Source organism: Erythranthe guttata, chromosome 9, assembly GCF_056151865.1.
Source record: "Erythranthe guttata isolate IM_541 chromosome 9, IM_541, whole genome shotgun sequence".
Taxonomy (NCBI): domain Eukaryota; kingdom Viridiplantae; phylum Streptophyta; class Magnoliopsida; order Lamiales; family Phrymaceae; genus Erythranthe; species Erythranthe guttata.
The window spans coordinates 12,453,675-12,475,336 of record NC_142541.1 but is presented as its reverse complement, the minus strand read 5'-3'; the positions used below and the strand labels follow the sequence as shown (position 1 = coordinate 12,475,336).

The window sequence follows — 21,662 nt, the reverse complement described above, 5'->3', positions numbered from 1 at the left end:
CCCCCCCCATTTTTTTCGTATAAATACTCTCACACCCCATTTTTTCCTATAAAATTAAGTTCAAGTCCTTTTATTTATTTTCTTTTGTTTTTTTCCTATTTAAAAATAATTTAATTAAAATATATATATATATATATATATATATATATATATATATATATATATATATATATATATATATATATATATATAAATTTTCGGACCGGCCTGGAACCGAAGTGAATCGTGTGAAGTACAGGCCGGTTCCCGTTCTGGAAAAAGTGAACCGCGAACTGGAGTGAACCGGCCCATGGCCGTGTCTATGTCCATAGATCAAATTATTTCGTGGATTAGATTTCACTTAACTGTCTACGGTTCCATTGCGTGTGCTCGGGGTAGAAGTTTTGTATAAATGTATTGCCATACTATTAAGTATTTTGATTTAAGTTCTTTTCTTTCTAAGAGGTGGAATAGTCTGTACTAAATTTACTATGGACTCCACTAATGATTTTTTATCACGGTAATTTAATGTAAAATTATTTTATTTATTAAACATTTCTTATGACATTGTTTAATTAGCATGTGTTACTTATTTCGTATTTCATACGACAATCGTCCAAAATATACAGGTCACTCGCAATGTATTGAATTCGATACATGCGGTTAACACAGTTGTTATCAAACACAATTTTAATAATTAATTTGCGTTAAATGAAGAATTTTAATTAATTAGGTATTGTGGTTGTACACATGAAATCTCAATCGTCAATATTTTCGTTTATCCCTTATTTTGACTTAATTAATTACTTACACCAAATGAGATCATTTATCAACTTCTGATCTCACTATTTTGAGGACATTTTTTCTAATCAAATATTTATTTTCATGATGAATATCCCCGTGTATCGCATGGGTGAAGTACTAGTAAATATAATTTTGGGCAATAGTATGTCTAAAATTGTAAAATTTATCTTGGAAATATGTATTTTGCATAAATGATGTACCGATGATAAGATGAAATAAAATAAAATATTGAAATATACTTTTGAAGGAAAAATTACGATAATTGTCCAATAGAACCTCGATAAATTAATACCCGATAAATTAATAACCTTGTTTAAATAATATTTTTTCCCGCCCGACTCAGGAGACAACGTGCTATATTAATAATTCGCTAAATTTATAAGATAGTACACATTCAAAAAATTTAAGAAACCCGATAAATATATAATTCTTAAATTACATATACAATACCCTATTTTATAAATCTATGAAGTCTTTTAATAAAATATGATTTAGTTCTTGTTAGTTTTTTGTTGAAATTCACATCACCGTCAATTTCAAGCCTCACTTTTCTTAACATGATTAGAGCTCGGGTACAGTTCTCTCATAATTCAACAGAAAATTGTTCAATACCATTGTCACTTTAAGAGCTTCCATTCGGGAAACAAGTTATATATAATGAATAATATATACGTAAACAAATTTAATTTTTTTCAAAAAATGAATAATATAATAAAAATAACTTCATGAATTAGTAAGTTATTAATTAATATATAAATTAATAATTATTAATAAGTTAATATTTCTCTAAATTAATAGGGTTTTGATAGTTCCAACTGTATCAAAATTTATAAAGGTTTAACTATATCAACGTCTAGCTATGTGTGTGCTTGTGTTATAACTTGTAGCTTGTATGGCCACATTAAATTGCCAAATTAAAAAGGAAGAACTATATTGCCAAATTGTGCATATTTATAGAGGGTGATTACAAAAAACTCCTTTACCAATAAGTCCACACATGGTCTAGATTTTTGTAAATGACTAAAATAACCCCTCATACTTTAATATGCTCCAATTTCATCCTTAACTTAATTTAACCTCAATTTGACCCCAAATTTCACAAATTATTCAATTTTGACCTAAAACTTTTTTTTATCAAAAAAAAAAAAATTCAAATTTTTTTTCCCGCTGGATTCCGGCGTTGACTTTTTCGAATTTTTTTTCTTTACTTTCTGTAACTTTTTTTTTCGTTTAAACAGCAATATTGCTGTGATTGACAATAATATTAACTATATTACTGTTAAACACAGTAAAATTAACTAAATTATAGTTTAACACAGTAATATTGCTATATTAATCTCTAGCACAGTAATATTAATACAACAAAACTCATTATTATTGTGTAATAGAGTAATATTACTATGTTGACCGTTCAACAAATGTAAACATAATAAAAAGCCAAAAGAATTAATATTACTGTGAGTGACAGTAATATTACTATAACAACAGTAATATTACCGTCAACCACAGTAATATTACAATAATAGACAGTAATATTATTACGTTACTCCGTGAATAACTCAAACAAACAAAAAATTCCAAACAAAATAATAATATTGATCTGGTTGACAGCAATATTACTATAACAACAGTAATATTACCGTCAACCACATTAATATTATTGTGTTTACAGTAATATTACAATAATAGACAGTAATATTATTACGTTACTCCGTGAATAACTCAAACAAAACAAAAAACCAAAAAAAATAATAATATTGATGTTGTTGACAGTAATATTATTGTGTTTGCAGTTATTTTACTGACAACGACAGTAATATAATTACGTTGACTTGTCAACAAATCAAATAAAAAAAAAAAAAATAACAAAAAATAAAAAATAATAATATTACGTTAATTTACTGTCAACGGTAGTACAATTACGTTAATTAACTGTCATTGACAGTATAATTACCTTAATTTACTGTCAGTGACAGCACAATTACGGTCAACGTTTAGCGGCGGACGTAAAAAAAAAAAAAAAAAAAAAACAAAAACTTAAAAAAACACTAAAAAAAGTCAACGCCGGAGACCGCCGGTCAACCTGCAAAAAAATCCGGAAGAAAAGAAAAGAAGAAAGAAAAATAAATAAATAAAATTGAAAAGTCAACGCCGGAATCCGGCTGTAAAAAAAAATTTTTGTGGAAAAAAAAAGTTTTGGGTTAAAATTGAATAATTTGGGGTCAAATTAAGATTAAATTAAGTTAATGATGAAATTAGAGCATATTAAAGTATGCTCCAAAAAAAAGTCAAAATTGAATTTTTGTGGTCAAAATTGGATTTTTGTGGACAAAATTGATTAAATTGGAGTTACAATTAAGAATTTGGTATAAATGGTTGTGTGTAATATTGGCATATACATGAATGTTTCCTTTATTTATAATAAATATTAAAGGGATGGGCTTATTGGTGAAAGAGATATAACCCCTAAACCTAGAATAATAAAGATGCTTGGTTGGGGACTTATGCACAAAAACCTCTATTTATAAAATAAATATTTCTTAGCTATAAATAAAGAATATGTATTTTCCATTGCACGATTGAAATAACTAGTACTTCTAAAATTAATCAAAAGTAAAATAAAAATAGTACTTATATATATCTATTAAAAATTAATTTGAAGCCTTTCTCTAATTGCCTATTATTATATATAAACACATACATTATTCATACACTAAATATAATTAAGTGCAAATGAATCATCCAATTCCATGTCTATATATTTTTTATGGGGAAATTATGGTCATCTTCTCAGTTATGGTCAAATTATGAAAAAAAACCTTTTTGTTTGAGTAATTACAGCCAATCCCTTCTTTTAAATATATTTACATAAAATTTATGTAATCCAATTATTTATCGAACCAAATCGTATATTCAGTTCGGTAAACAATATGAAATGTTGACGTACCGAAATTTCGGTTCGATTTTACCGATTCAACATCCCTAAATGTACATCTGGAGGGGTATTTTCGTAAGATAAGACGTAAATAAGGGGTGGTTGTAATTACCCTAACAGAGGAGGGGTTTTTTCATAATTTGAACATAATACAGAGGTGACCGTAATTTGCCGTATTTTTTATTTATTAAAAGAAAAAAAGAAAAAAAAAAAAGTCCATATATATAGTGTAGACACACACACACACACCTGTCTCCAACAGTGAGAATTTCATTTGACTTTATGTTAATGCAGCTACTCAACTTTGAAGGCTTCATGGAAGGTGCCTCCTCCTCCGCGCCTCCGCGGTTCTATGGAGCCTCCCCGCCGTCCGACTCCACCGCGTCCTCGCCGTGCGACTCCACCGTGTCCTCGCCGTCCGATGCAACCGACACGGCGGCTGACTCCACGGACGGACCGTCCAAGTTCCTTGCCGATCTCCCCTCCCGCGGATTCTTCTCTTCCGCCGTCCTATCCTCCAATCCGGTATTCCTCTTTCCCGAAACCCTAGGGTTTCTATTTTCTTCTTTTTTTTTTTTGTATATATCATGATCCCGTCGTATTTATTTTTACAAATTGAAAATTCGATTGTTGTATATGCTGTAATTGAGTAATTGAATATGGACTAGGATGGAAGGGAATGATGCCCGTTGGGATCAAAAGAAAGGTTTTAAAATTTTTATATATTAAATAAGAAATTAATTGAGAGGATTTAATTTAGTGGCAATTCTAATAAGATTTATACATATATGGCTCGTAACTTATAAATCTTGGATTTGCTTTCCGAAAATGATGGAAATCTTGGCTTATTTGTTGTTTATAATTTCCGACGTGTGTCGAGTCCTTCGAAGTTTTCGTGTGGAGTGTGAAAACATGGTTAATGTGTAGGGTTATCATGTGACGTAGGAAATATCGCAAATGCATAGCGGATCTTTCAATAATTAGGTCAAATGTAAGATTCCCGCGTAATGTTTTGCTTGAAATTAATTTGGTACGTAGAAAGCGGCATTAAAAGCGATTGCCAAGTGTATCGTAATTTGTTTACCTTAAAAATCTCTTATCCCGATTTTCTATCTTCTTCATGTCAAACTTGCCGAATTATCGAAAGGGTGCTATTAAAAGTGTACATATATTCGAAGAATGTGAATGTGATTTCTCTTATTTCGTTGTTGTTTCTGTACAAAGTATAAACAGGAGGTGTAATGTTTCCTTCGGTGAGTATTGTTGTGTTTCTCACTCTAATCTATCACTACGATTTGTGCAGGGAGAAATGCCGGTCTACATATGCGATCACGATACATCACCTCCAGGTTGTTTTTTCTGCACGTTTAATCGTTCGTTTTTTTCAGATTCTTTAAACGAATGTCGTAATCGGAGGAATATCAACTTGAATTTGTCGTCTCAGATGACCAGCTCATAAAGACAAACCAAACACATATATTGGTTAGGTCACTTATGCTCAAGAATCAAAAGGACGATTCCGATTCAAAAGACGCAAAAGTCGCTCCAGTCAATCAGGTTTCAAGGAAAAGGTATACGATTTTTGTCCCTCTATAATTTTAGGGATATTCTTTTGCGATTCTTTTTGTTTCAGTGGTTCATTCAACTGGCACTCAGGCCCGCTGAGAAACCTTTAGATAAGGCTGAAGGAAAGAAGCCCATGTCGAGGGCTCAACTTGATGCTCTTCCCGATTTGGCATATTCACGGCGTAGAGAGAGAAAGCCGCGCCCTTTCTTCCCGCCAATCATGCGTTTCGGGTTTGTATAATCCCACTTCATTATTTTGTCCATCGTGTATAATTGATTGACGGGATTCTCGTATCATTATTTATCTGATGCACTTATCTTTCGATTGGTAGAGGGATCATTCCATGGCCTTTAGACAAGTTAACGGACTTTTGAAAGTATATCGAATTCGAGGAGAGATGTATTTCTATCAAAGGGAAAAAAGGCAAGTCCGTTACAGTTTTTTTTTTTTTATCTATTTAATCTTTTCTGGTTCTGCGCCATTTGATATGTTAACTCGTGTATGCATTTGTATTGACAGGGGTAGTTGATCGCTCGATTCAGAAGCGTAATTGGCTAGAGAGAGAGTTAGTTGAGAAGTTGATGAGAGGGTAATTTGGTCCTCAAACTCTGTAGCAATATTAATGTTTCAGATTTTTTTTTAAAATTATATTCTGCCAGTTCATTGACTTGATGGATCGAAGTCCAACGGTTCGATAATTACTTAATTTTGAACTGATCTTAGTACTTGCTCGCTGATAAGGGTCTCGGCCAACAAATATTTGATTTGCTTAATTTGCCGTCGACCACAGGTAAATTCGGCCATTGGTTATATTTATATCTATGTTACTCCCATTTGTTTCTTCTTGTGCAAATAACACCTTACAAATTTCTCTAATATATATATTTATGCATCTTGTTTTTGGGTTTTTTTTTTTTTTTTCTTTTACCTTTTTTTTTTTGAATGTTTTCCAAATCATTTGTAATTTTTTCGAATTATTTTGTAAAATTGATGGAGTTCCTATAATTTGCCTATGTTTTCGTGATTTTTTATTTCTCTCAAGGAGTTTTGAAAACTTACATATAAAGACTAGAGAAGAATAGGATTCTATTCATCGATTTGTTTCAAAATTTTCTATTTTTCTATATAAATCTTGAGTGCAATTCAATTTGACACGAGAGTATCGATTTTTGCGATTGTTCGGTAGATTTTTACATAGGTTTTTCTTGGGGTTTTTTTTTTTGTTTTTTTTTGTCTTACTCTGGCATAGATTTTTAACAATTATATGTACTTATATATCAGTTAAGTCTCCACTTCTAGTATGTAAAATTCAACAATAAATAAATGGGTAAATTATGCCACTCAGACCTATGAGGTATGGTTAAATTACGAAAAATCTTCTTCTGTTTGGGTAATTACAATCACCCCTCAACTATGAATTTTCTTACACTACGAAAAACCTCCTTCTGTTTGGGTAATTACAATCATCCCTCAACTATGAATTTTCTTACACGTCCACCCTTGCGGTGTTAAATTTAGTGGAATCTTCTCAAGTTTGTACCCATTTTATACTATTCGAGCTCTACATTTTGAAGCAAGATGATCATAAAATGTGTTTTTTGGTTTGTATATATCAGATTGTGGTTCATCAGAAACTGCATTTTTGCACAAAACGAGTACAAATTAGAGAACATTCTACACAATCTAGATGATTATGTTGAATTTCACACCATAAAGATGGACGTGTAAGAAGATTCATAGTTGAGGGGTATTTGTAATTACCCAAATATAAGGATTTTTTTTCCATAATTTAACCTTACATTAGATATGGTTGTAATTTATCCTAAATAAATAGAAAAAAAAAGCATTTTAATAGTAAAAATAACTGGATTCTATATTCTCGACAAGAGAAAGGGAAGTCAAATCTAATAAGAAGCCAATGAATGCTAAACCAAAAAGGTTACAATACATTATTGAAAATGCTAAAATATATAATTAGTGTGTTGGTGTAGAAAATGAAAAATGGAAGTTAAATTACAGACAACTAAAAATGTTTGATTACAAAATGTGGATTTTGGTGGGATATTGATATGGATTTCCAGGGTTGTCCCTTCCTCTCCACGTAAAATCGTTCCAGCTGCGTCGAACCGTAAATATGCAACGATTCCAAAGACGACGCCTTCCGCAGGAGGCGATGTGGCAGCTTCGCCAATTCCCAGCAGTTTCGAATAATCAGCTCCGTTAAACAAGGCATCAACGTGACGGCAGTCGAATGTTCTTCTTCGGCCGTGATATCCTCCCACTCTCTCCATCTCCTACAATTCCTAAATTGAAGTTTCTTCAACTTGGGAAACGCGATAGTGTTTGAAGAAGATGAACAATTTTCAAATAAAAGATCCCATGTTGTTGTTGTTGTTGTTATTCCGAGGAATTCGCGTCCAACGAACTCCAATCGAGAATCGCAAACAGTTTCAAATTTGATCTCGAAATTCTCGAGAAGGGGTAGTTTACCTAGAGACGGCAGCGACGAAAGGTGTGTACATTCGGAGAGGGTAATAGATTTGAGTTGGTTAAGGGGCGACGAGATCCATTTCGGAAGTCGATGCCCATAGGAGAGGGTAATATGCAGAATTTGTATGTTTGGATGTGGCTCCAAAGCATCTACTAGAATCTCGTGTCCGGAAAAATATATTCGGAGTTCTTGAATGTGTTTCTTTTGCCCCAACTCTGCTTCACGGATATGCTCGAGTATCTTTTCCTCGGCTACCTCGATATGCTCGAGTATCTTTTCCTCGGCTACCTCATCTCCGAATACGTAACCGGAGTAGGTTCTCAATTCCAAGCACCCGCTAAGTCGGTTTAAATTCTTCAACATTCCCAACTGGCTCCAACATTTTTCTCCGAAAACGAATCGACTCAACGTGACAAGCCCGGTTAACTCGCCTAGTCCGTGCGGATATTGCACCAGAGATTCGGTCCCAGAATTATAGATGTGTTTGAGGTTGACGAGTCTGCCTATCCCTTGGGGAAGTCTCGAAAGACTCTCGCACCCATCGACATTCAACGTTTCTAATTCGCACAAATTGCATAGCGTCTCTGGCAACTCTTTCAGAAGATTATTATAGCTCAAGTCGAGGTGTACCAAGTGAATCAAATTCCCGATTTTCGAGGAAACTTCTTGTAGCTGGCACATGTCCAACAAAACAAATTTCAAGTTATAAAGATTGCAGATGTACTTTATATCTTCGTTGTGAAATTTATTCTGACCCAAGTTCAACCACCTCAAGTGAATCAACTTTTTTATTTCTTTCGGAATACCTTTCAAGCCACATCTCCTTAGGCTTAACAACCTCACACGTGTGAGGCAATCACAAAGATGCGGATCGGGAAGTTCTTTTGAGTTCAACAAACTACGGTAGTCTTCGACATCGGAAACTATCGAAGGGTTACATGTTTGGCAACTTGTTTTCTTCGTTCCCGCTCCGACCCCGCCATTGTTCCTAAGGAATCGAGCAAAATCATGTAATATATCATGCATCTTAAACGATTCTATCCTATCACCACACTTCTTGAAGTCTTGAAACAGAGAACGCATTGCCAGCTTATCAAAGTACTCTCTCCCTCTAACTTTCCAATCACCACCGTTACTCCCGTTGGATTCTAGGTAACCCAACGACATCCATTTTGTTACTATACCCTCCACATCGATTTCCGTATCTTTAGGAAAGACGCCACAATACGAGAAGCAACGCTTGAGCGCCGGAGACAATTCGTTGTAACTCAGAAGCAAATGGGCGAAGAGGTCAACTTCTATCTCCTCCAACACCCATATTTCACTATCCAATACGTCCTCCCACTCTTCCAAGGTATTCTTGAAACGCAAAAGACTTCCCAAAGTCTTTGCTGCAAGCGGCAATCCCTTGCACTTCTTAGCAATAGCCTTACCAATGTTCTCGACTTTTTCGCGTTCCTCCCTATTCTTTCCGGAAAGGGCTATCCGACCCAATAACAACCAACACTCGTCATGCGACAGCTGTCCTAAATGGTGGATGTCGTTCTTAACACTACCCATCATTACGACAACCCTTTGATTTCTAGTTGTCACCAAAATCTTACTACCCGCTCCACCGTGTTTGAGGGTGTTTTTAAGAGGTTCCCACTTGGTATCGTCTTCTGTCCAAACATCGTCCAGGACAAGAAGAAACTTCTTTCCGGAAATGGAATTTCCTAGACATTGTAATAGCATATCTAATTGGTTTGTATTCGGTTTGCTCCCTCCTGCGCCGTCAATAATTCCATTGGCAATTCCAAACTCGTCAAAAGGATTTGAAACGCATATCCAAATTCTTAGTTCAAAACAATTATTTACCCGACTATCGTTATAAGCTAGTTTAGCAAGAGTTGTCTTCCCAATCCCCCCCGGGCCCACTATAGAGATGACACGCATGTTTAATTCTTCTCTCCTACCATCTCCAACCACAAGTTTGCCTATCAAATTTTCCTTCTCAAAGTCGCGGCCACAGACTTCCTCTAAGTCGATCAAGGAAGTAGTTTGCACTCGCCACGATTCGCGAGAAGCATAAATCGGGCGAGAGGTCACAAAGTCAAACTGATCTCTCTCCACCAAAATTAGATCAAGTCGTTTCTTCACTTCTTTTATTTTCAAGGCAATATCATGACGGATAACGACTTTCTTGAAAAATAGACTCGGAGATGGGATGAAGGGCCATACCTTTTGCTGAAGTTTGATGATGGAAATGTTCCATTCATCCAACACGTCGTCCATTTCGTAAGACGCGTCTTCTAGCTTCCTCAACCAATCCTTGACGCTTTTGTCCTTAAATTCTCGCCTCTCCGCACCATCCAACAAATTGCCTATCGTGTTGAGCTCGTTCGAGAGACTGTGAATATCATTCTCAACGCCTCTCACCAAATTCACTTTGTTCCGAATCTGATTCTCTATGAGTTCTGCAAGCCGCAACGCCACACTGGAAACGACAACATCCACCATGATCGCTTACAATTGTCTTGGTATGTATATAAATGGACGAACTACTTTTTTTTTTTTGTTTTTTTTTTATCGATTTCTAAACGGGAACCAGTTCAAATATGTATAAACAATTTCTACTTTCAGGCTCCAACTACCACTGAAGGTAGAAAACGTGTTTTGACCATTTATTTTCCTCTAAAAAACGTCAAGGGGGCTTTTGTTTGCAAATTTGTCCAACAAATAATTGATTGAATTAAAATAAAAAAAAAAAAAAACCTACTTGATATAATCAAAGTATTCATTATAGAGAATGTGCAGACGCCCTCATTTGCTTTTGCATGAAGTCAACTGCCAAGTGTTATTTCATATAATTCATAAGTTTATTATGATGATCATCTTGCAAATTGTAAAAAAGGTATACATTTGCAAACATAGAAACTATATAATAAATCAACATTTATTGAGTTTTTTTTTTTTCTTCTTTTAATTAGAAACTCCGCGTGGAGGGGTTAGGAAGACCCGACCTATACATGACGATATCACTAGTAGAAAAATGGCTTTTTACTACGACCATTAACCGTAGCAAAAGGCTCATATTTCATAGGAAATGGCTTTTGCTACGAATTTGCCCCGTAGCATATGCGGCGGACATGACAAAAAACTTTGCTACTGTAAATGGCCATAGCAAATATTTTTTTGCTACGGTAAATCCTAGCATTTACTACGACTCCAAGATTGTCCCGTAGTAAAAGGTACCTTTTATTACTGACTTTTTACTGTAGTAAAAAAAATTCATAGTTCATTTTTCTACTGGTGTATATCACAATTTTACATAGTACTAAATGAGGTAGTTGCTAAAAGAAGAAACTATCATAATGATACAACATTTATACAACAAAACAAGACCTGCATTGTTTCTACACCTCCAGCAAATTTGAATTTCTGAGATTATTTTACGAATAAAAATAAAACTAAAAGTAAACGTATTTTTCAAAATACCGTGGAGCTTATGAGGACAGCGCAATTACACACAATCATGTTGGGAAAACAAGGTGTATACCTCACTTTGGTCGAATTTTTCGAAGTAGAACCCATATTGAAAATGAAAAACGGAAAACAAATTATCGAATCTTAATCTGCATTTAGGTATCCTAATACGATTTCTGGAGCATAATCTATTTTAGAAGAAGTCATAAACAAAGAATTAGTTTGAATTACAAGTCACCGTCTTTGTCCGAAATATTGCAGCCATGCAGGTATGAAAGAGGGAGTCGAGTTAAACGATATCGGCTGAGGTAGCATGTCGATGGAAATAATGCATTAATAATGCTTTCAGCCTTGAGAGTGAGACAAATTTAAGAAAGAAATAACAAAAAAACCTATGGAAATTAGAAATAAATAACCGACGCTGACCAAGAGATAGCAAAACATTCTAAATCAAATCTATGTGCATCTGTCGGTTTTTTCTTCTCTACCAAAAGGGTGTTTATAAATAGCATTAATTCTAGCTGTAACCTAAGAACCAATCAGTTATATGTCCGAGCCATAGCAAGGTACCTCACGAGGACCGAAATCATATATAAATCCCATATGTACTAACTAAGCTCACCGGTCAAATGGTTCCCTAATTATTTGTTTCCAGTAGTTTCACCAGTCTTCCGATTTAGGTAGCGGATAACAGCATCTTCGGTCCTACAATACCACAAAAGAAATAGGTAAAGAAACTGCCTGCTAAAACAAGCACTTTCTGTTTGCATGGTAAATATATATGTATGTATGTATATATATATATATATATATATATATATATATATATATATATATATATATATATATATATATATATATATATATATATATATATATATATATTTTGCATGGTAAATATATATGTATGTATATATATATACAAACACAAGCATTACAATTAGGTAAAATTAACTGATTTATAATAAGACAAAAGGTGAGACACCCAATGAAATTTGTCACGTGCAGCATAAAAAGATAAGAAAACAAAACATACTTCACGGCAGGGTATAAATGAAATATACTGTCGATTTCAAGGACACATTAAGCAGCGTTGGATAACTCGAAAAGTACATTGACCACGACCATAAAAGACTTATTTTGTGTAATGAAGATGCAACAGTTTGTCGAACGTATAAGAGACAAAACATACCAAGGTTGATTGAAGAATTCTGCCCGATGCTCATTCTCCACATCACGACTGGTATCCGAAGCAGCAACCTTCAAATCCCTTGCTTGAGAAGCTATTAAATTATTAATAAACTCCGCGGGCGACTGACTGAATCCAAGAAAGAAGGCTCTTCTCCGACGATGTTCGTGTATTTTCTTCAGAGCAAAAGAGATAGCTTCATCACAAGCATCAATCTCCTTGTTATTCTCCACGTTTGTCAAGAAAGTCGACATCTCCTTTTCCAGTAACAAAGGAATATCGACCAGAACATCACAACAAGTATTTCCAGCTGGACTACCCCCCGAAAGCTTGATCCTATGCTCCAAGTGTATGTGTCCGGGTGGTGTGAGGTGGGGTGTTATCTTCTGCGTAACCATGGAGAATTTCAACTTTTCTTCCCCGAAAACCTTCTTTAGAGGCGGATCGCACATGAAAGAGGATGTGTCACTAGGTATTTGTAAATTCCTCATCTTCACATAGTGCCAAAGGGCGGCCATAATTCTCGGACGTGTCTCCACCTCAATTTCAAGAACTTCCTGTAATGCAGGTGAAAGCTTAAATTTTTCAGGGGAATGATTCATCTCCAATCTAACAATCGCATTGAACTCCTTATCGCCTTTTCTCTTCACCTCAAACCCCTCGTGAAGAACAGGCGATCTCGAGCTCTCCCATAGGATTACGTGGTTATCCGGATATAGACCCTGATCCAAGTATATGGTAATTTTCTTGAAAAAAGAAGAGAACTTCGGGTATGAAGAAGAATTTGATTTCTGCGCTGCTCCTTCCAAAAGAGGATCTTTCCCATCTTCCAAAATCCTCCCAATTAACCTGAGTGACCACGAAGGCGGGTCAGCGTTTTCGTTCGCAGAACTCGTCTCTGCTTGGTTCGCGTAAGTGTTGAACATGTATATACGCAGAACCTTCTGCACACGCACGGGATTTTTGAGGGACTCCACAATATCAATCTTCTTCCTCACAAGTGCAGCATCTATACGAGACTCGAATTCAAGCAGTTGAGTATAAAGAGCAGACTCTGGCAACATTGCCACGACTTTCTCGGGTATTACTTTATCCGGAAGCTTCCTTTTCCCTCTCCGCACGGTAGGTGTCAGTTCCATGGTTTTCATGGGCGAAGCATTTCCCTGACCAGCGGACCCGCCGGGGGGTCTAGAAGGGGGTCTGTTCAGGCGCTTCGCAGGTGCACCAGAACCGGGTGTGGAAACCAAGGGTGATGGGATGCTGATGTTAGAGTTACCCTGGGTTTGGACCATGACTTGTGCCTGAGATGAATGGTCCTGATTGAATGCGTGCATTTGAGGCTCCGACTGTTGAAAGTGTCCGGGGAAGTAGGGTCTGCCTTGTGGCTGTGATTGAGATAGCAGGTGGGGTACCTGCTGCTGATTATGGTTCGGAGGCATTTGCATCGGAATTTGCATCTGCGTGTGCATTTGCATTCCACCTGGATTGCCGAAACCAAAGTTCCCCCTCGGAGGGTTGTTATTGTTGTTCATATTGTGATGATTCATCGGAACTTCCTATTTTGCAACATCGACGACGAAAGCGATGAAGTTCTGCAAATTCAAAAATACTTTATCAATCCCAGAAATTAAAAAAAAAAAAAAAAAAAAAAAAAAAAAAAAAAAAAAATTGAAGGGAAATAGTTCTCTTCATAATCCTAATCTTCAACAGCAAAAGTCATGAACTTTTTTCTTTAATAGATAGAAAATAATGCAAATTTAAGTTCAGTGATAATATAAAGGGCAATGAAAACCAGAGGTTTTAGCCTTTAGGGGAGAAAACAAAAGAAAAAAACAGTACCAAATTAAACAATTAAGCAATAATTTCTCTCTGTAGAACTGCCCTAATTCGTCATCGCGTTCACAAACAAACAGTCTTTGTAGCATATTTTTTAAATGGAATCCGTCAAAACCTGGAAATAATTAACAGCCCAGCTCCTAAAATTACAATTTTTGGCTGTGCTAATATTACCACGGAGCGGCATTATGAGAACTTATAAATTGACAGGAAGAATAATGTATGAACGAGAACGAGAGATAGTAAATTGCGAAGATATAGAAACAAAGATACATATATAAACACACACACACACACACACACACACACACACACACAGAGAGAGAGAGAGAGAGAGAGAGAGAGAGAGAGAGAGAGAGAGAGAGAGAGAGAGAGACGATCTTACGGGATGGAGATGGAGAGATGCGTTTAGGGTTTGAATTGCAGAAACGAGCGAAATATGGAATTGGGGAGAAATTGGGGGCGACCGGGTTTTCATTCATATTACGAAATGACGAAATCACCCTCCAATTAGTGGGAATTAGAAACGCCAACTCCATATCGCAATACTCAATTTACAAACGATTTGGAAATAAAAATATAACTTATAATAACCCTTTCCTTTATTGCACAATTATTTCAATAATTAATTCAATTTTCTTAAACTTGTTAAACTTTTTAAATTTAACGTAACTATCATTTTTCCCCGTGCGATGCACGGGATATATTAAAATAGTGAAAAAAGAATAATCAATTTAATACATAATATGGAAATATAGTACATTAAAGTAAAATTTAATAATGTAGTATTATTCATATTTTATATAATATTAGTTTTTTTAAATCTTACATATTAAGATTTATAATACAAATAAATAGACTAAGATTTAACTAATCGAATTTCTATCTTTATCTCTTAAGATTTGAGATATATTGATGAAAAATAGGAGATTAATATTTATTGAAAATTATAGTTAAAAAATTAGTATAGAAAAAAATATTAAAAATAAATAATTACATAAGTAGCAATAAGATAGAATTCTTCATGGGTTAGTTTTAATTTTAATAATTGTTAAAAGTTATAGTTAAAAATTAGTAGAGAAAAAATATTAAATTAAATAATTACATACCATTAGGATTTTTTAGGGTTGACCAACGTTTATTTTTTATATATATAAGATGATTTAGAGCTATTGATGTTTCAATAATTTAGCATTGTTTTAAAATATTTAATTGCATATATAAAGACAAATAGGTTACTTTAATAATGTAGTACTAAATATTATGTTAATGTAATGACATACATGTGTGTATATACACACACATACACACATTATATAATACTTTTTGTTTTTAGGCTGCGGCTATATGCAAGACTAATTTCGCTTGTGCAAGACTAAATTAAAATTTTCAATGTATAAATACTATAATACCCTTATTTATTAAAAAATAAAAAATTCCAAATATGCAAGACCAAAAATTCAAAAACACAAAAAACCTTATCACAAGACCACAAGACCAACTCTCATCTTCTCCATCTTCCAAAACCCACAAGACCTCTCTCCTTTATCCTCCATTAACCCACAAAACCTAGAAATTCAAAATCATCAAAACTCAACAAATCTTACAAAGATGGCAAGTATGGAGTCAGAAGACATCAAAATAGAAGATTCTACGATGGAAAAACCCAATAATGTATGCATTTATGGGTTTTTTAGCTAGAATATCGATTTTCCAAAAAAAAATCCCGCGCAAACGAATTCGACATGTACAGGTCGAATTTTATAGGTAAAAATCGACATTTAGATGTCGATTTTGAGGTATAAAATTCGACATTTAGATGTCGATTTTAAGGTATAAAATTCGACATTTGAATTTGTGCTATAAGTTCGACATGTCAATGTCGGTTTTTACCTATGAAATTCGACGCATAAGTGTCGATTTGTAGCATAGTTTTTCGACACCTTGGTGTCGATTTTTGTTTTTTTCTCATTATTTGTATTTGGTCTTACATGAGAAAAAAAAGGCAATTTAATTTATGGGCATACTTGTCATTCCATCTTAATAAAATAGAATCTTTTGGAATCTTTCTTTAATTTGGTCTTGCACAAGTGGAATGAGTATTGCATATAGCCGCAGCCTTGTTTTTATTCTAAAAAAAGGGAATTGCTTTTTGCGGTTTGAAAATTGCTATTCGCGGTTTATAACAAAACCTCCCAAAAAAGCACTTTATTTCACTAAAACCTCAAAACTTCCCAAAAAAATCCAAAACCCCCCCCAAAACGCGTAAAATCCCAACTTGGGCGCCCATTCATGCAGTGCACGCCCAAGTTGGGCGTGCAAGCTGCATTTGGGTGCCCAAGTTGGGCGTCCAGTGCAAAAAAATTTTTTTTTTTTTTTTTTTAAATGTTCGAACGCCCAAGATGGGCGTCCAAGGCGTGTACGAACGCTCGGAACGGGCGTTCGTACACGCCTTAGGCGCCCATCTTGGGCGTTCGAACATTTTTTTGAGAAAAAAAAAAGCCCTACAAATCGATTTGTAGGGCTTTTTAACATGAAATTGGTTCCGTAATCGACCTACCCAATGCATATTACATATAAAAGAGTCAAAATTACATCAAAAAATCGAAGCACAACCCTTCTTCAAGCTTGATTTCGAATTTTCGATTTTTTTTTTTTTTTTTTTTTTTGCTATTTGCAGTTTTGGGGGGTTTTTTGATATTTTTAAAAGTTTTGGGGGGTTTTGTTATAAACCGCGAATAGCATTTCATTAAAAAAATCATTAATACACCGTAAGCACATGCTAAACTAATTTCATACATAAATCAGTAAGATCTGTTACGCTTTCATCGAATATGATACTGTAGTCTGTAGGTACAAATTCCAAACCGGGCCTGAATAATGGAGTTCGGGTCGACCTCGTTGAAATCACTAAAGTTAAAAATATTAGATTAAGGTACATAACACACAATCCAAATTAAAGGCACTGTCAACGTTCTCTCAAACACCCACAGACGCGGGCACACATACAAAACGCAGACACGCGACATTTGAGAATAAGATACAAATGTTAGTACGTGATGAACAACTAAACTCGGAGCCAAGGCAATTAAAAACTTCACCACCGAGTATTTATAATCCATGTATCATAGAATTTCACGATAGAATGACGATTGGGATTAGGGATGCAGTGGGCCATCTCAAGGTTGTGCAGCTTCTAGAAGTTTCTCGTACACCTGTCTCGCATTCAAGTCCTCCACCTGCCAATCAAATTTCGTAAACAAAATATTAATTTTCTATTGACAAATTCTCTATAAAGCGAAACAATTAATTCTCAAAACAGCTCACATCTCAAACTTACCACCAAGAGCTTTGATTTGTTATTCCACCCTCGTTGAAGAGTCATCTGGCTCAATTTAAGACCTAATACCTGTTTCAATTAGTTTTTATCAGGAAAGTTCGAAATGTGACGTATTGAACATTTTAATATGATTTTAACTATATTTTTTTTTTGTTTGTACTTACTTTTCCCATAAATTCTAAAAGCTCGTTGTTAGCTTCTCCCCGGGCTGCAGGTGCAGCTATCGTAACTCGAACATCATCAGCATTTACTCCTGGAACAAGTTAAGTCACAAGGATCTTAGCATACATCTTTTCCTTCATTTGTAAAAATGATGGTTATCATCATATAAGAATGTAAAAATTCTAAAACAGCATCTAGAAAGCATGTAAATACTTAAACCACATAAATAAATAAATAAAATATTCCACATGTATCTATAATTTTGCCGTGTAGAAAGTGATTACATTCGATAATAACTTTAATATCTTTATCCACATAAAGACTATGAAGAAAATTTGCACAGAAGCAACCGACCAATATATAAGGAAAATTATATGCTGAGATCACACGTGAAATTCAGGGTATAAAAATAATACAAAAACTAAGACAAGAAAAAACAACAAAACACATGATTTTCAAATTAATCACTCTTTCAAATTATATTAGTCTATGCACATGTTGAGAAAAAAATGTGAGTTCTAACTCTAGAAGATGTGCTCCAACTTATCCTAATTATTGATATAATACAGGATCAGATTATTGATAGAATGAGTATCATGTAAATTAATTTATAAATCATTTTAAGTATCATCAGACACATGACAGTCGTAAAAAGCCAAAAGAATTAATCTCCAAATGCTTAACTTATATCATCCCACATGATTAGTTTTTTTTTTTTTTTTTTTTTTTTTTTTTTCTTTTTAATAAATGAAGCAAATAAAAAGCTCAGCCGTTAGTTCATTCATGTTCTATCAGTGGTTGCACTGACAGGTTTCTCTTGGCAGAAAATTAACATTTTTATGTAAAAGAAACACACATCAAATAGCGTAAGGAAAAAAATCGAGAATGGGATTACTTGTGATTGCAGAGCGTTGTGAACGGTCTTCCACTTCTATGGCCACTTGAACAAGGCCTCCTTCTAACTGTGAGATGCACGGCGGAACAGGAGCATCCTACAGTATATATGGCTAACGGTCAAACATAATCTAACTAAACAATTATCTGCTCGGATAGAAAGGTAGAACTAGATACAATACATAAAATATGCTAAAGATTAGCAGAAATATTATAATTTGAATTAATGCCAATTGCCAAGTATAATAATAATAGGTTAAACAGAAATGTGACAAGGATGAATTCCAACACATGGATTTGTAAATTAAGCAAGAAAAGCAGCAAAAACGATTCACGAACTCTGCATTTGTTATGTTACCTGTGGATTTGTTTCAGCAGCGATTGAACTAAGGGCACCATCCACGACATATATAAAAGAAGCAGATTCCAAATCTTCTTCTGAACGGTAGCAAACAAGCAGCTCACAACCCACACAATTCATTCGATACTGTTTCTCGAATTTCCCTTCACCGCTGAATAAAAAAGATCCACCACAATCAAAATTTATCTATCAAGTCTACTAAATTATGGAAGGAAAATTCGTCATTGAAATTCTCTAAATATTTTGAAACACTAAAACAGTAATTTGATCTCATAAAACAAGAGACGAATATCATATTCTATGTGGTGCTAAGTGCACCCACAGATGCTGGTCATGTGACTATATTTATGGTTCTACTACTATATTTCAATCAATAAGCACATTTACCAATAGACATAAGTATGGAATCTTCGGATTTCCTTTTCTTTTCAATTGATAACTTTGGAGACTGATTGGAAATATTAAATATAACAAGCCCTTAGAAGAAAAATCTTCAAGCTGAAACGACCTCTATCATATTATAAGCTTAATTCTATCGGTGAACGAGAACTTAAATAAATAAGATATTGTGCATTCTGTTTACAGCTAAACAGGTGCTTGGTAAAGATAATGGAAAGAGAGATGTCGCCATTTCTTGGCAGTGCCATTCTTCCAAATAACTCAAAGACGCGTCTTTTAGTAACAGACAATTTAAACCAGTCATTAAGAACTAAGAACACCGTAGTATTTTACGATTTACTAATTCACTTGATATTAAAATAGCTACCGGAAATATTACCGTTTTAAGAGCACCTTTCCAGCTTCGCTTGTGTTCAACCTCGCCAGATGCTTTTTCTTATCCAAAACATACGATTTGTCCGTTTTTCTCTTGGGCATTTTCTGCAATTGAGTATCTACAACTATACCTTAGTATCCAGAAACCCTAAACTTCAAAATGAAACCAAAATCTCATCTCCAAGCACACATTACAACAGGCATGTCATTCAAACTGCAGGGAAAATCTCCAAGATAGAATATTCTGTAATAAACTAAAAAATGCACACACACACACACACACACACATAGAAGTCGATCAAACACGAAATTGAACATAAAATCTGACCAATTAAAACAACATAGAAGTTGAGTCGAAGAATCAGAATCGAATAAAAATTCACACAAACAAATTGAAAAAAAAAATAAAAAAAAATCGGAGAATCCACAATCGAAGAAATTGATTCAGAGGAAGTGTAGATGAAATAAAATTACCGGTGATAAGAACATGGGAGCCGCAGGGCTTGCAGTAATAGACGAAGAGATCGGAGTCGGGACCTTCCGGCAAAGCGTCCTCACTCGAATATGTGTGCGTCGTTCTCTTCGGCATTTTTGTATGTATCTATTTTTGTATGAATCTTCACTGTATCTATATATGCTCTCTGCAATCGGTACCCACTTGAACACACAGTTGTGTGTGTTGTGTGTTTCCCCCTTCGCTGCTCTAAGTTGAATTAAAACTTTTTTGCCAAAATACAACTGCATAAAGTGTAATATTTGGAGAATTACACTTTTGGTCCCTTATGTTTGGCCCATTTCACTTTTGGTTTATATTGTTTCAAAGTGAACAAAATTTACGTCCAATGTTTAATTTTATACACTTTTGGTTCCGCTGTTACATGACCGTTAGCAAGTAGCAGACAACACTATTTTGAGGCCAAAATTGGAGTTTCAATTTTTTTTTTAGGCTGGAAAATAATTAAAATTTTAAAATATATCAATTATATTTGACTTTATTGTACTTATACCCTTGTGTTGTATCTAATTGCTAAAAATGTCAGCGTATTATTAACATTAGCAAAACTCTCCCCATAATACATTTTTCAGCACAGATCCCCTTAAAACAAAGGAGATGTATTTGCGACATTAACCCTGTTTACAAGAAATTCAAAGGGTTTTCTCCGATTTATTTTGATTGAAATATGAATTGTATATATCATTAGGGATGGTAAAAAAACCCGATCCGCTAGCTAATCATGGGTATCTACTACGTTTAAAACCTGCTACTGAAATCATTAGGTTTTGTAATAGTTTTGGTAAAAGAAATACAAACCGTTACGGACTTACGGTTTTTGTATGGTTAATTTTACCCCCACGATTATATATATATATATATATATATATATATATATATATATATATATATATATATATATATATATATATATATTATTTTTAATTCAACATAATATAAATAAAAAATTAATTATTTGGCAAAATTTTTGAATAACGTATTAAAAAACATAGAGAAAATATAAATTTACTACTTAATGAATTACTCAAGTACATACAAGTTTCGTATCATTCCAGTCAACTGTGTATGCTAAATTTCATACTTCAAAGTATATTGTCAATATATTGCAGTGGATATTGCTTTTTAATCATTATTTGTTGCCTTAGAACATCAATATTTGTGAAGTGCCTTATTTAATTTTGTATAATTTACTTCAAAAATTTGCGTCTTTTTGTTCTTTCCAGTTTTTCTAAGAAGTACTGAAAAGTTTTCGGCCCCAAGTTATTTCGTATCACAATAACTTAAATGTTAAATGGTTACTCGTGGGTATAAGGGTATTGGTGGTAATGATTTTGGTATTTTGATAAGCTTT

At 34.2% G+C, this 21,662-nt stretch overlaps 4 protein-coding genes across 5 annotated transcripts; 1 reads left to right on the top strand and 3 right to left on the bottom strand.

The window, feature by feature from the left end:
- The first annotated feature begins 3,954 nt into the window (after nt 1-3,954).
- LOC105974028 (uncharacterized) lies at nt 3,955-6,118 on the top strand. Its single transcript, XM_012999069.2, has 6 exons — nt 3,955-4,243; nt 5,022-5,067; nt 5,163-5,289; nt 5,375-5,515; nt 5,617-5,708; nt 5,805-6,118. Exons 1-5 carry the CDS (start codon nt 4,001-4,003, stop codon nt 5,657-5,659), a joined length of 600 nt encoding a protein of 199 aa, XP_012854523.2. The 5' UTR covers nt 3,955-4,000; the 3' UTR covers nt 5,660-5,708; nt 5,805-6,118.
- Nucleotides 6,119-7,119: 1,001 nt separating this feature from the next.
- On the bottom strand, nt 7,120-10,291 carry LOC105973970 (putative disease resistance protein RGA4). The gene has a single exon (XM_012999016.2). The coding sequence runs from the start codon at nt 10,273-10,275 to the stop codon at nt 7,309-7,311; it is 2,967 nt and encodes a 988-aa protein (XP_012854470.2). The 5' UTR covers nt 10,276-10,291; the 3' UTR covers nt 7,120-7,308.
- A 1,141-nt stretch (nt 10,292-11,432) lies between these two features.
- On the bottom strand, nt 11,433-14,778 carry LOC105974115 (SWI/SNF complex component SNF12 homolog). The gene is made up of 3 exons (XM_012999179.2): nt 14,652-14,778; nt 12,434-14,022; nt 11,433-11,946 (listed from the first exon to the last, which is right to left on the bottom strand). Exons 2-3 carry the CDS (start codon nt 13,975-13,977, stop codon nt 11,883-11,885), a joined length of 1,608 nt encoding a protein of 535 aa, XP_012854633.2. The 5' UTR covers nt 13,978-14,022; nt 14,652-14,778; the 3' UTR covers nt 11,433-11,882.
- A 2,268-nt stretch (nt 14,779-17,046) lies between these two features.
- Nucleotides 17,047-20,515, bottom strand: LOC105974129 (UPF0235 protein At5g63440). Of its 2 annotated transcripts, none has more exons than XM_012999195.2 (7): nt 20,272-20,515; nt 19,802-19,916; nt 19,021-19,174; nt 18,664-18,760; nt 17,771-17,859; nt 17,607-17,675; nt 17,047-17,505 (listed from the first exon to the last, which is right to left on the bottom strand). In XM_012999195.2, the coding sequence occupies exons 1-7, from the start codon at nt 20,384-20,386 to the stop codon at nt 17,446-17,448; spliced, it is 699 nt and encodes a 232-aa protein (XP_012854649.1). In that variant the 5' UTR covers nt 20,387-20,515; the 3' UTR covers nt 17,047-17,445. The 2 variants fall into 2 exon arrangements, with proteins under 2 accessions (XP_012854649.1, XP_012854650.2); XM_012999196.2 differs by having other exon boundaries at nt 19,802-19,902; nt 20,272-20,505.
- Nucleotides 20,516-21,662: the final 1,147 nt, after the last annotated feature.

Coding starts and splice junctions, on each gene's coding strand:
- LOC105974028 (XM_012999069.2), top strand. CDS start 4,001: ATGTTAATGCAGCTACTCAACTTTGAAGGCTTCATGGAAGGTGCCTCC. Junction 5,068..5,162: donor TCACGATACATCACCTCCAG/GTTGTTTTTTCT, acceptor TTGTCGTCTCAG/ATGACCAGCTCATAAAGACA. Junction 5,516..5,616: donor CCGCCAATCATGCGTTTCGG/GTTTGTATAATC, acceptor TTCGATTGGTAG/AGGGATCATTCCATGGCCTT.
- LOC105973970 (XM_012999016.2), bottom strand. CDS start 10,275: ATGGTGGATGTTGTCGTTTCCAGTGTGGCGTTGCGGCTTGCAGAACTC.
- LOC105974129 (XM_012999195.2), bottom strand. CDS start 20,386: ATGCCGAAGAGAACGACGCACACATATTCGAGTGAGGACGCTTTGCCG. Junction 18,761..19,020: donor CTGCTGAAACAAATCCACAG/GTAACATAACAA, acceptor TATATACTGTAG/GATGCTCCTGTTCCGCCGTG. Junction 17,506..17,606: donor ACAAATCAAAGCTCTTGGTG/GTAAGTTTGAGA, acceptor TTTGATTGGCAG/GTGGAGGACTTGAATGCGAG.
- LOC105974115 (XM_012999179.2), bottom strand. CDS start 13,977: ATGAATCATCACAATATGAACAACAATAACAACCCTCCGAGGGGGAAC. Junction 11,947..12,433: donor GAATTCTTCAATCAACCTTG/GTATGTTTTGTC, acceptor GTGGTATTGTAG/GACCGAAGATGCTGTTATCC.